Below are 14,368 nucleotides of genomic sequence, written 5' to 3'. Positions count from 1 at the left end.
CAAACAAAATTGACTCTTAATCTGTGTCTTTAAATCTCCCCAGTTTTGATAATATGCATCATTCATGTACCTTTGGGATGAACAGTGTGGGTTTTACTGCGCTTCACAATCCCTTTGGCTTGAGCTATGCAGGTATAGTTGAAGTCATACAGCAGGGTCTTGCCAGAATATACTCCAGGGATCCTGGTCGGTGTCATTGGGCTTTCTCGCGGCTCGAGAGCATAAATTACTTCATCCCTGGTGATTCGTTCGGAGGCATAGCTTTCGCTTTTACATGTGATCGTCATTGGATCCCATTGAAAGACTTCAGGAGGAGACACGATGAGTGTGGGTACTGAAAACAGCTCTGTGGGGGATCAGTACAGGCATCATTGTCGCTTCAAAAATATTGTTATGATAGGAATTATCTTCAGTCATCAACAATGTGCTGGATCACGCACAGAGAATCGGGCAACATGGCCAAAATGTTTAAGCTGACGCTTCCTCACAATGCAAGTGACACTCCTCATCTTAGTCTCTCTTAGCACCCGCTGTTTGATACAAAGTCATTCCAGTGGTACCCAAGGATCCTTAGAAAATACCTAGTACCAAAAAACACCCAGTTGTTGTGTTATGCAACTGGTTAGCACCGAAATCTCACAACCATAAGCAACACAAGCAACATCAGGACCCTAAAGACTTGGAGCTTCGTTCATCTGCAAAGTTATCAACATCGCCAAACACCTCTGTCCAGTCAGCCTTTGCCCATATGCAGACTGGGGTTCAATTCCCGGCAACACTACCTGTCACTTCTTCTGATTTGTCTCAGTCCACCTGGTTCTAAGTGGGTACTGGTACTGGTAATGGCTGGGGAAGCAGACTGGTGGAGTTGCAGACTCTCATCTGCTCCATGTTACAGTATCTAGTGGGGATATTCATTAACACCAATGGGCCTAAGGACCCATATAGGACTTAGTTCAATTGTGATTGATCTACATATCTTTTATAAAAAGAACAAACAAAATCCATACAGTTAACATTTACCATCACCAGCTATTGAGGGCAAATAGGCGAAAATTAAAATTTTTGCTTAACAGTATAGAAACTCTTCTCTTCTCTAGATCATCTTGGAGGAGGACTGATCTAAGTAAAAAACAGATACTGTATGTCACTGAAGACAAATGCCACAAAAATATTTTAAGACATTCTAGAAGCAGGACTGTATCTGATCAAGGAAACTCCTAATTACCTAAAATTTTAGAGTCAATCAGACAACAGATAACCAGATCCAGTCTTCTTGCTCTCTGAGATGTGGTGAGGTTAATTATTATATATTTACGTGCACATAGATCATCTGTCCCTTACCAGTCACTGAAATGTTCATTGTGGTGACTTTCACGACATTTCCCATGACTAATCTGCATTCAAACTCTCCAGAATGCTTTGTCAGTGCAGTCATGCTGTGGTTGACTTTGGTGTTTCCACTGCTGAGAAGCTCCGCCCCCTGGCTCAGGTAGAGGTTGAAGTTCTGCAAGCTGTGCAGTACGCTTTGGATGGTGCAAGAGATGTCGACTCGGTCTCCTTCGTAGACCTTGTACTGAGGGAAAACCTCCAAAACCAGTGTGATTGAAATCTCTAAGTAGACAAAACCAATGAAGAAAAAGATGGGCGATGTGTCCACCGTTTCACAAAGAGCACACAATTAAACATCTGCTCACCTTTCACAGAAACCATGATGCTGTTGCTGCTGTCGGACTTGAAAGAGTCTGGCGTTATGAGGACGGTATAGTCACAGTGTATTTTGTGGGAACCCGTCATGGTGAAGCGAAGCTTGACCACTGCCTGATTGGACTTGACACGCTCTTCCAGGATCTCTTTGGAGTCCATGTAGAAGTAGAAGATGATGGAACCTGTCTCGCTAGGAGCAGAGCACCTGGCGGTTACCTCCTCCCCTTCAGAGACCCCACTTTTGTTAAGGTACAGCACTGGTTTTGACAGCCCTGGAAGCCCGAAACGGGAGAAAAAAAAACATCTGATTATTTTATGTAAAACAACACACCATATTGCATCCAAAATACATTTTAAATATATTCACATGATTTGGAATCAAACCTATGTCTTTGATCAGTTTCCATGACAATTTTAAACCTTTCTAAATCTTTACCTTAAGTTCAAACTTTTTCATGATGTTTTTAAGAATTAAAATCTCCTCTCTGAACCTTTTTTCCAAACCAACCTGTGACTGTGAGTTTCTTTGCGTCGCTGGACATCTGCTTCCCTTCGATGTTGATCTGGCACTTGTATTTACCCGTGTTGGAGACTCTGGCCTCAGGCAGAAGGTACAGAAAATCCTCAGAACTGCTGGTGGTCTTGGTGTACACCGCGATGCTGTCCTTGTATATCGTGTACTCGCGACTGAATGGCTGCTGTCCTGAGGTGCTGACGCCCGCCTGACATCTCATAGTCACGTTGGTGCTGCGTCTTACATCAGTACTGGGCTCGATGGACAGGCTGATGTCTCGTATGAATACTGGGGAGAAGCCATTGAATCTCAAATATAAATGGATGACTGGTTTATAATCATCAACAAAGCATTCACACAAAAGAAGAATTATTTTTCCATGTATTTCCAGGAGTCTCGGGATGTCACAATGGAATGTCATTACAGTAAGGACAGAATTTCACTTGGGTATAGGATGAAGATATTTACAACTGGAAGGATACAAAGGGCGTATCAGTCTCAAAAACATTTTGGCCCCTAACATCTAGTGCACCACACGTATCATTACTAGTTTCTAGTCAAACAAAGTTATTTTCACACACAATACCAACGGTCATCAAAAAAAAAAAAACCAAAAAACAAAAACAAAAAAAAAAAACCTGCCACACTCAGACTCACCTTACATACATGGGTTTACTACACATGTACATTTTGCACACAAAGATACATGATAGTACATGACTGGACTATGAAACTGGCAGGAACACAAAAATTAACAACAAAACATAGTAATAACTAATTTGGGTGGGTGGGGGGAGGGAGCAAGGTTCATACCTCAGATTTGTACTATATTGTAATGCTGTGTTTGTCTCTCCCTGAAGCTGAGACTGTGTAACCAAATAGTTACAGAACCAATTTTCACAGGGAGTCTGGGCATTAAACATGGTTTGAAATAAATCATGTCTGCGGCTAATGCAACATTAAGATGTGTAAAAATGGTTTGACAGAAAAACACATTACAGACACTCCAACCTTATAACAGACAAAGAAAGCTCACTACAACTGTGTTACAATGCACAGTTAAAGACAGACCAACAGCTCTTAACATAAAAAGTACTGGACGCAGCGGATGTCAGTACATCCAATCGACTTATGAGAGTTCCATCTCAAAGTCCAGCAGCACCTTACGTGCATAATGCACAGTGATTAGTGAACATTCCTTACACATAGTGACTCCACAAGGATATCATATTGACATACATATTAATTTAAATGTAACAGAAACTAGCATGACATCTCTTTTGCAGGATTTTCCACACACATTGTGCAGACAAACCTGCTTGCTTGCTAGAACCTCTCACTTCTGTGTTTGCCCTCTGAAAAGCAATGCACGAGGTCAGCTGTTAAATGGGGAATAACAGACTGTAACTGATGCCAAAATTAATTGTATATAGGTTACCATGACAACAGGAATATGATACAAAATTTCTTTTGTTCATTTCAGTTAATAATTGCACAATTATTTAAGGCAATGAGTAACACGGCTTTACAGATGTTTATTTTATTTTGAAATTACCTGTGCTTAAGAGGAAATAAATCACGTAATCACACGACCCGGAAGTGCATGTGAGTAGAGCGGGAGAGAAAAAGACGAGAGAAGTCAGAGCAATACGTAAAACTCAGATAAAGACATGAAAACTGCCTATGATATCATTCTACTACTGGTCAAACGCTGTTTTTGTCTTGTTACAACCGAAATGTGTGGTTTAAGTTTTGTCGATATGAACATGAGTTTGAAATGTAGCATTTTGTCATTTTAGTTTTCATGGTGTTCTATGGATGTTTTATGACCTGAATAAAAGAAATAAATGTCTGTGGACAACAGTAAGGAGCGTGAACTCCTTTTGAGCAGATCAGAGTAGTTACACAGATCTGATTAGTTGATTTTGTGATAGACCTTCAAAACAACCATGAATAATGTGGTGCATTATTCAGCCCCTTTGCATTCTGCTTTGCGCTCATATATTCTTAACCTGCAAGGTTAACGAATAACTTAAAATTTCTTATCCAAGAAACTAAAAAAAAACAAAACTAAAGGGAAAAAAAAAAAAGCTAAAATATAATACCCCCTTTAACCTTCCTCTTCAAAACGTCATGTTCCCACTCCAGTTCTGGCCCATGCTTTCTAGCACATGGTCTCTGCTGCACAGACAAAGAAGCTAATTGATTGAATTTACATTTAACAAGTTCGAACCACAACAAAATAACAGAGGAGATGGAAGAGCTCCATGTTTACACTGAACATCAAGAAATTCAGATAAATGGCAACATCCAGAAAACCCTGGTCATTGATTTCTTATATCTTGTACTTTTGGTTGCTACCACGCGTGGTGCTATGCTAGGCTAACAGGATGAAAAGCGTTACTACTCTGAGCTTCTACTGCACCGCTGCACCAAGTGATGCAGAACCATCACTGTGCAGCAATCTCCAAACTTCAAATGAGACACGCATCATAGCAGAAAAATCACCCCTAAGGGGCTGCGAAATACAGGCGTCATCATACAACAAGTAGGGGGGCAGCAAATATTCACCTAAGTATTTGTAACGTGAACATTTTTTATAACTTGGAGGTGAGGCCACTTTAAAGTTACCTGCACTGAAATAAATGTGGTCAGATTTCAGAAAGAAATAGCTAATATGTATTTATAAGACCCTTGTGAATGCAGTAAAGTAAATCTGTAAGCCCAAATTTGTAATTCAGCGGAGAAATCTTCATTTAAAAATGACAAATTTGCAGCTAAAATTTAGCCCTCTGTGAAAACAGTTTGTACAGCCGTATCATTTCCATGACGTCAGGGACAAGACGACGCGCTCCCGCCTTCAGTCCGATCCCGCATTGAAATTGATTTTATCTGTTAGTAATGTTAGTTATACACGTCCTGGTTTCAACATCCAAAAGTAACCTGCAGTGAATGTGAGATACAGATCTGTGTGCTCAGATCAGCAACGGCATCGACAGCGGGCGCCGTTCTTCCTCTCCCGCTCTCTGCCTCCGCTGCGCTTATTAAGTGTTGTGCCAGATTCAGTGCACAACACCGGCATCACCTCTCTGTCTACTGAATGGAGCTGCAGCACACTTGGCACAAGTCCTGAGATTACGCTCGCTGTTTTAATGCGAAGCGGCCGGTACACCTGTTGCTGCAAGGACAGACTTCTTGCGGAAAAATCCACAGCACCGCACGTCTCGGCAATCGGAGCCCCAGAGCTCCATGGACGCTGAGAGAGGTTTATATATTTTTAATGACTGGGATTCTTTGCGGGTCTCGCCTCCATATCCCGCGATGGTACCAGAGGCGAAAGACAGTAGATTTTCATTGCGACACCACTCAATCAAACGGGCGTATGAAAAAGTCCCCCAAAATAATTTTCAAGCACAAATAAAAGAAATGTGTACTTACCAAACGTGCCGCAAGACAATATGAAGTTTTAAAAAAAGTAGATCCTTCCGTATAAGACAAGAAAAAGGTGCGGATGCAAACTGACGTAAATCCACAAATTACAATTGGCGCAATGCATGCTGGGAGAGGGTCTTGTCCGTGACGTCTCGGCAGCGTCCATGATGAGAGGGACAATTTGCGGAGGGCTAAATGTTAGCTGTAAATTTGTCATTTTCAAATGAAGATTTCTCCGTTGAATGACAGATCTGGGCTTGCAGATTTACTTTACTACATTCAGAAGGATCTCATGTGTAAATGTAAGTCATTTTTTGTTCAAAAAATCTGACTGCATTTTTTTCAATGCAGGTCTCCTTTAAAAATGCTCATAGTGCGATGCTCGTCGCAGCATCATATTTCACGACCAAAGACGTTTAAAATTTAAGGAACGACTGACGGGAGGAGAATTGTAAAGAAGTAAGATTTTGTTTCAAGTACGTTTCGGTCCTTAAATGAGCCTCAACCTTTTTCAAGCTTATTAAAATGATGAATTTTAGATTTGAAGAGAGTAGTCAGAAATGCAAAGCATCTGTGTGCAGACATCAAGACAGTCCACCATATGTTTGCTGTGATACACAACAGGCCAAACTTACCAAAAGAAAAAAAAAAAAAAAAAAGGAGCCGCTGTGGGGCAGTAAACAAACAGGAAAACAGGAAAACTACTTTGTTAAACAAAGAGGCCACTAGAGAGACTTATCACCATTTCAGAGTCTGGCTCACACCCAGAATCACTCAGCGGGGCTGACGAGGAGACAAATGATGATTACAGACCCTCTCTGTGCAGCGTTTTTACCAGCCGAGTCCTGACTGAATCCAAATAACACGACGTGAAGCCCAAACGTAAAATAGAATCCTGCATCATGGCCCATAATCCACAGTGAGCAGTCAGTGGTGGATGGCGGGGGGCGGGGGGTGGGGGTGTTTGAGGGGTTTAGAATTAGACTATTTAAAATTGTGTATTAAAAACGATGACTAGACAGTCAGTTTTTAGCTTCTCATATTGCCTTAGAATGCAGGAAATGTGTAGCCCGGTAAAACAGACTCAAAATTTGCTTTCTGAATAAATTTCCATTGCAAAAGGGTCTGGCCCCCCTCCCATTCATGGCAGTTTCATCTCACCTGAAAACACTCTTTATGCAACTAGAACTATTGTCAAAATTCTATTGTACCTGCATTAATGGTAAATATCCACCAGGTGCAGCTATTGCTCCATTTCAAGAACCTTGAGTACAGCTGCTGTGGGACACAACAACGAACCTGTTGCTTATCGTGGTAGATGACTCATTGAGGACCGCCGACATCGGTAATTTTTTTCAGAAACCGATTTTTTTTCTGCATGCTCTGCTCAAAAATATTTTTGAATGACTAAGAATACTGTGGACTTTTACATTTTCATGGCAAAACCGACGAGTCATTCACCGACATACCATCTCCACAGCATGCCATCTTTGGATGTTTGTTGACACCAGGCTGGTTGTCGCTCTGCCTGTGCCACATGATTTGTTACTCCTATTGGTTGTATGCCTATCCAATAGCGCCCAGAAGCAGTTTTGTCTGCCTTCAAATGGTACTGCCCCCTGGACATGAAGTGTGAATGGAGTGGTGCCAGGCCAGGAAAAAGGCTCTATATTGTTTAAATTTCCCAAAAAAGAGGGTGGGAGGGGCATGCCCCTGAATCACTCTGGATCGCCCTGGTAAACCCAACCAAGCTCCCCCTCCCCAAATCTGAAGCTAGATCAATTTCAATTTTAATTTATTTTCCTTTCTATAGTGCCAAATCACAACAGAGTTGCCTCAAGGCGCTTCACACAGGTAAGGTCTAACCTTACCAACCCCAGAGCAAACAGTGGTAAGGAAAAAACTCCCTCTGAGGAAGAAACCTCAAGCAGACCAGACTCAAAGGGGTGAGCCTCTGCTTGGGCCATGCTACAAACATAAATTACAGAACAATTCACGGACGAATATACAAGAATTGCTGTTGGCGCACAGGACAGGAGGATCGCCAACACAAATACAACTCCCATCTCTGGATGGAGCTGCACCTTAAACAGAGAAAAAGCAGAATCAGGCATCAGAAAGACAAAAAATACTGTATAATTTGTCAGCATTAATCAACAAGAAAAACAGAAGAAATACAAAGGTGATCGCTGCCACTAGCCCTAAGCTTCACTAAAAGACACAGAATTTAGGTAAAGTTGAGGCCGCGGCACGCTCAAATTACTAATAACATGAATTAAAAGAGTTAAAAGCGTAAAACAAAACTGTACCAGTATGCTAGCCATATGAAAGGGAAAAGAAGTGCGTCTTATGTCTGGACTTGAAAATCTCCACAGAATCTGATTGTTTTATTGACGCAGGGAGATCATTCCACAGAACAGGGCACGATAAGAGAAAGCTCTGTGACCCGCAGACTTCGTATTCACCTTAGGGACAGAAAGTAGTCCTGCACCCTGAGAACGTAAAGCCCGGGCCGGTACGTAAGGCTTAATTAGGTCAGCTAGGTAGGGAGGTGCCAGGTAGATCCACCCCAGTAATGGATTTTTTTTTAATGTGCAGTATTTTCAGCAGTTAGGGCACTTGTTTCCAGAGGAGAAGGTTCTAGGTTCAAGACTGTGCCAGCCCATTCTCCAAGTAATGTGGAGTTGAGTCAAGAAGGATATCCAGTGTAAAGCATGTGCCAAATCAATATGTAAATCCATATCAGCAGTGGCAATCCCAAGTGAAAAAGGGAGGAGCTGAAAAAAAATATATTTTCATATTCACAAAAATTCCAGTGGTGCCCAAGGATTCTCCAAACAGACAGAGTACTAAAAACATCCAATCATTCACTGGTTAGTGCCCAACTCTCACAACCATACAGGAAGCACCAGCACTCCAAAGACTTGGACTTTCATTCTCTGGAAAATATATCGGCATCACCAAACACTTCTGTCTGACCATGACGCGAGCCCACAACGGATGAGGAACCAGAGACTTAGTATCTACAAGTTCAACACTTCAGATATGTTTCTAACAGCTGAGTCCAGGAAGTCATTGAAAGCATCGATTGTAGTCTTGTTCCAACATTATCGCAAAGCCAAACACAAAAATCAAAGGAGTGCAAGCAGAACTCATTCACTTCTAATGTTTCAACACCAAATCACATTAGACGCTTTGAAGCATTTGTCTTGAATCAGTTGGTATCAATCAAGGCTTCGTTCAGTGCAGCTCATAATGTTTTGACATATGAAACAGGTTCTGAAATTTTCTGCAGCAGTGATTTGAGTTTGAGTCACTAATCTGTAGAATTTACGAAAACATTTGGATTGTATTTATATAAATACATAATGTAAAATGATTTTCTATAACAACAAGGCAGGCGTGTGTTTTCTTAGGAAACACTTTGAACAGTAGATGTGGCGTGTCACTGAGCATTGTAGGTTTTGAGCAGAACAAGGAGTTTTTTCGGGGAAAAGCTGACCCATGCAAAAATATGAAATACTAGTTCCAGAACATCACAGTTGTCACACAAATCAGCCACATGCAACAAACATTTTCGCCAACATAGGGGTTGAAAGACTCACTGGGACAAAATCTCACTGACCGCTATCTGACTCCCGTCTTCCATCAACAGCGAGCTGTGTGACAATACTCACACAGACGTTCCCAACGGCCACTGAGACACGTAGCTTTTCCAAACACCTACAATCCAAACACTGATAAAATAACCAGGACTTCTTTTTCCCACAGACTGAAGGTCTGTCAGTCGTGGTCAACAAACATCAGTGATTAGAAGTCTAAAATTTCAACAGCAATTAGAAAATCTGGCCGATTAAAGGATGAAACCTGGTGTCCCTCAGTGAGCTAATTTATGTTTCGTGTAAAGTGACGCAATATAATTAAATTATGATACATCCTTGTAAAGTCACATCCATAAGTATTTAGATGGTGACAGTTTTTTTTTTTTTTTTTTTTTTTAAATCGGAATGATGTTGAAATTTTAATTAAAAAATATTATATCTGGAGTATGCAAAAAACACTACAAAAAATGGGTTGCCTAAAAACAAGATAAAAACACTAAATTGTCTCACTGCATGGACAAATTTCACTTGACAAGATGTCTTGAATTAAGATTGTTAAATCTAGAAACACTTAAAATACGAAATTAACCCTTAAAACAAGATAAATTATCTAACACTTCTAAATGTAAAGTTAAAAAAAAAAAAAAAAAATCTAGGTACACTGCAAATTTTTTGGTTCATATCAAGATAACCCCCCCCCACCCCCCAAAAAAAACATCGGATTTAGAAGTATTAGATAATTAATCTTGTTTAAAGGTTTCATTTCTTATTTTAAGTGTTTGACATGCTAATTCTAGATTTAATAATCTTAATTCAAGGCATCTTGTCAAGTGAAATCATTTGTCCATGCAGCAAGATAAATTCTCATAGATTTAGTGTTTTTATATTGTTTGTAGATACCCCTTTTTTTTTTTGCAGTGAAAAGAAAAAAAAAAACCTGAGGCTTGGTGGCTTCCCTCATCTGTTTCCTTCTTTTTGGGAAAATGCCTATTCCAGATTTACCATACAGTACCATACTGTATACATTTCTTATTAATTGATAAAGATAAGTTGATAAAGCCAAGACATATTAAGGGACTTGGAAATTTCTTGTATCCACCCAGACGTGTTAAAAGATTAAAAACCAAAAATTTCTGCAATGATTAAATAGTTATTTCAATATTTTTGGTAAACCCCCTTGAATGAAACCTGAAAGTCGACACTACAGGCACATCATTTCATCACCATTTCAACTCCACTGTGATGGTGCAGAGCCAAAACTGTCCAAATATTTATGGACCCAACTGTTTATTGTATACATGCAGATTATACTTACAGGTCTGTGCACCCACTGTTCTGTCCACACGGAGGCCTTGGAACAAGATAAGAAATTAAAGCATCAGATTAGAGATAAATCCTTTGTCCATTGAAGAAGAAGAAGAAGATGATAATTGTGAAATCCAAAGGACTAAAGGATGAGGATGTCTTACAGGTGGTCATCAGTGTGAAGGTGAGCAGTAGGAGGAGGTCCATCTCGACTCAGGAGGTCCCGCGCTGGAGGTAACGGACTGTGACCGTACTTGACTGTGGATTTGGGTGAGATCTGGTGGGTGGGAGTGGACTCGAAGGTGGTGCTACACCTCAGCCAGTCAGTGGTCAGCCAGCAGCAGCAGCGGTTATCACGCCGAGCAGCCGTCAGCTTGGCTTCATTTGACAGGAAGCCAGTGTTGTTTCCTCAGGATGTTCATACCGCCTGGTGCTTTGCTGCTGTGGAATGTTCTCCGTGGATGAGTGTGTGAGAGGGAAATGGTAATCACAATAATGCTGGTGATGCAGTAATCAGGCTGTTGATCTCTGGCCTTTACTGCCAACGCCTGCACACGCAGTCAGAAGACATCTTTCTCCAGAAAAGCACATTTCCTGAATAGCATAACCCTCAGTATGGGTCACTGCACTGACTGGAGCAGAGTCCATGTGAGAACTTCCCCAACTATCAAGGTGGTGAACGGGTCTCTTCTCTTCTCACCGCTCTAACTCCACATGCCCATCTCAGCTCCTCATTTCTTCTCCTGCACTCCCTTCAGTGCCCATGTCTCATGTCCACACATCTTGGCCGGTCCTAAGACTGTCTTATAAGTCTCATCTTCCAGACTGCACGGCTGTTTATTTTTGCACCGGTGACCAGCAAACCTACAACTTGCAAGATAACTTCTGAAGCTTGATCATCACTCATCTTCAAGTATTCCATCTCATTCCTTTTAATCTTCAGTTCTCTATCTTTTAAAGCTGCTGTCCATTCTCCTTGTTTCCTCAACACTTCCTTCCTTCTGGCGCTGCACAAAACAATGTCTTCTGCACCAGGGAAAATGGTTTTCTCTCCCCGATCTCAGGTCGGGTCAGGGAGCAAGTGCTGGGGCTCTGGCATCCAGCACACTATGGAACAGTTGTGGAACCTGGTTGGCAATTACCCAGACAGGCCACTGGTCCATCCCATTTTCTGCAAACTCCCATCTATCTGCTGCAGCTAGGTGACATGTGGGCATGTCACATGGCCATCATCTCATAGATCAGGCATCTTCAACCATACTCCTGGAGGGCACCTGCTTGCATGGTTTACAACTCTTTCTACTCTACCCACAGCTGAATAACTCAGTCAGGTGTTCTGGGCTACTCAAGAGCTTGGAAACACCATTGTTAATTCACCTGGTGTGATTAGAGCAAACAGACGTGGAAAATATGCAGGACAGGTGCTCTCCAGGACCAGGGTTGGAGACCCCCTGCCATGGATGATGTTCCCTCACAATGCAAGTAATGCACTTCATCTACGACTCCCGAGGTAGCCGCTCTTCTCACCTAAAGTCACTCCAACAGGACTCAAGGAATTTCTAGAGATCCAGCTCCAAAGAGATACAGTCATCAACTTACTATAGGTCAACAGTTTGTGTCCAAGCTTCACAACTACTGTATATTGTAACAAGATGAAGTCCAGATTGTAAAGATGTTCCTACTAGCTTGGCCAGTGGGAAATTCCTCTTTGGCTGACCTGGTAGTTCCTTAGTCTCAAGTATGAGCGATCTGGTGTTTGAACCACATCATGGCCACAAAGATATGTCATCTGGTTACAGGCACATAACTGGAAGTACCAAGATGTTAAATGCTTGATATGTGACATCTCTTGTAAAAATATCATCACTAATGACCTCATAACTCCATAAGATATTCTCAGGTGTCTCTTGATATCAAAGGCCAAGGAGCCAAAAGACATGACGGTCACTGCCAAGATATGTGACTGTCTCTACAAATTTGACACTAAATACATACAGATACATTTTTGAAGATTACGTCCAGAAAGTCACTCAAAGTGGACCCTCCCCCAACTGGACTGTCATGAACTGTGGATGGGACAGGATCTCTCTTGGCCCTAAATGGTAGATGCATAGACATGCGTGTGGTTTCGCTGATGTTGACTGACTTCCTGGATGAGTTTTAACTGAAGGGCAGTGAACATGAAGGGAGGTGTTTTCTGACTTGACAGGAACTTTTCAGAACAGCAGAGGCTATACTTTAATGATCCAGCAGGTGTGAGGCGGACTCCTGGATATCTCATATCTGAGTGACTGACAACATCAACAGGTGCACAGTCTACCTCGGAATCTTAGATCCAAGGAAATCACATCTTGATAGACAAATTGGGCATTCTGTGGTTTTCAGAGTGCCATATGGGAACGCTCAGGTGACTGGTCTCCCACGTTGCAAATAATAATATTATGGTTGTCTAGTTGCAACATTTTTGTTACTACATGTTCTATCAAATGCGCTGTTGCTTCTCTTTAATCACAGATGGTCCACCCACTGAGGCCGGTAAGCTGGAGGTTTCCTCAAGCAATTACAAAAAGAAGAAAAAAAGCTAATGGAGTTTGCCTTTCTTACCACTGTTACCAAGGTACTTGCTCATGAGGTGGTACTTGTGGATAGCGCTTTGAGGTGACTTATAATTTGGCCCACATCAAGTCTGGGAACATCTCCCCGCATTCACAACCACCACCCCGAGCAGCTCAGAGTGCTTTAAAACAGTTCCCAGCAGCACAACAAACAAGAGCAGTACACACACTACAAGTTGTAGAAACATATTTATACTTTTTCTTCCAAAGTGTGCGAGTGTCCTCTGGCTGTGTTAGCGCAGAACCGACTGCAGCTAAAAACATAACAGCAGCACACCACCGGTGAGTCAAAAGACAAAAAACTAAACGAACGTTTCTTTTCCCCCCAAATACGGTCTCTTTCTGAAGATGGCACAACATAAATGCATGGATAAAACCTTCTTACCTGTCAATCAGGTAGTGCATTCCATATAAATACAGAAGTTTTCCATTCTTCCTGATCACTGTGCAGGGGCTTATCCAGAGGAAAAGAGGGTGGGACGTTCCATCAACACCTGTAAAGGTCCACTTTTCAAGACATTTTCTGCATATACTACTACTACTCTTTAACAACTAAACTGTTTAATCATTATTACTCTGTGCCTAGGTTTTACTAGGGGGATGTGATGGTGTCATAGTTAAGCACTAGGCTTGCGACCGCAGGATCCTCGGTTCAAACCCCCACCAGACCAGAAAATCACTAAGGGCCCTTGAGCAAGACCTTAATTCCCCAGTTGCTCCCAGTATGCAGTTGAGCACCTTGCATGGCAGCACCCTGGCATCATTGTGTGTGGGTGAATGAATGGGTGAATGTGAGGCTTCATTATAAAGCACTTTGAGCTTCAGAGTTAGATAGAAAAGCGTCACGAAAACACAGTCCATTTACCATTTGACTACAATTCTGCACTAAGGGGAATTGATGAGCCCTGTAATTTTTTTTTCCTTTATGTAACTTTTCTGTATAACTAAAGTGGGATGTGAACAAATCTTTTTTTTTTTTTAAATTAAGCAGTGTCTAAGTTCGGCATAACTGGGTTGTTTGGGGTTCTAGCTTTAAAATCAGGTCAATTAGGGTTAAGAAAGCCACAAATACAAAACTGATTATGGGTCTCGGGGTTGTGATCTCAATTTGGGGTAAAGATAAAGGTAAAAATGTGCAAAAGAAAATACTAATAAAACGCACATTAAGCAGTATAACTAAAGTATTAAAAAGC

General features: G+C 41.5%; 1 protein-coding gene across 12 annotated transcripts in view; it reads right to left on the bottom strand.

The window, feature by feature from the left end:
- si:dkey-237i9.8 (platelet endothelial cell adhesion molecule) overlaps nucleotides 1-11,158 on the bottom strand; it is a 31,369-nt gene extending 20,211 nt beyond the window's left edge. For 2 of the 12 annotated variants that reach the window (XR_004565204.1, XM_034188071.1), the window contains exons 1-6: nucleotides 10,725-11,144; nucleotides 10,571-10,606; nucleotides 2,216-2,509; nucleotides 1,698-1,979; nucleotides 1,345-1,614; nucleotides 71-346 (exon numbers count right to left, since the gene is read on the bottom strand). Coding sequence is in view for 11 of the 12 variants with exons in the window: in XM_034188071.1 (XP_034043962.1) it covers nucleotides 71-346; nucleotides 1,345-1,614; nucleotides 1,698-1,979; nucleotides 2,216-2,509; nucleotides 10,571-10,606; nucleotides 10,725-10,767 (1,201 nt within the window). In the remaining variant the exon portion in view is untranslated. Of the gene's footprint in view, nucleotides 1-70; nucleotides 347-1,344; nucleotides 1,615-1,697; nucleotides 1,980-2,215; nucleotides 2,510-10,570; nucleotides 10,607-10,724 lie in introns of all 12 variants that reach the window. The other 10 variants (XM_034188064.1, XM_034188067.1, XM_034188069.1 and 7 more) reach the window with 8 other exon arrangements.
- Nucleotides 11,159-14,368: the final 3,210 nt, after the last annotated feature.

Source organism: Thalassophryne amazonica, chromosome 15, assembly GCF_902500255.1.
Source record: "Thalassophryne amazonica chromosome 15, fThaAma1.1, whole genome shotgun sequence".
NCBI lineage: Eukaryota > Metazoa > Chordata > Actinopteri > Batrachoidiformes > Batrachoididae > Thalassophryne > Thalassophryne amazonica.
This window is presented reverse-complemented; position numbering and strand designations above follow the sequence as displayed.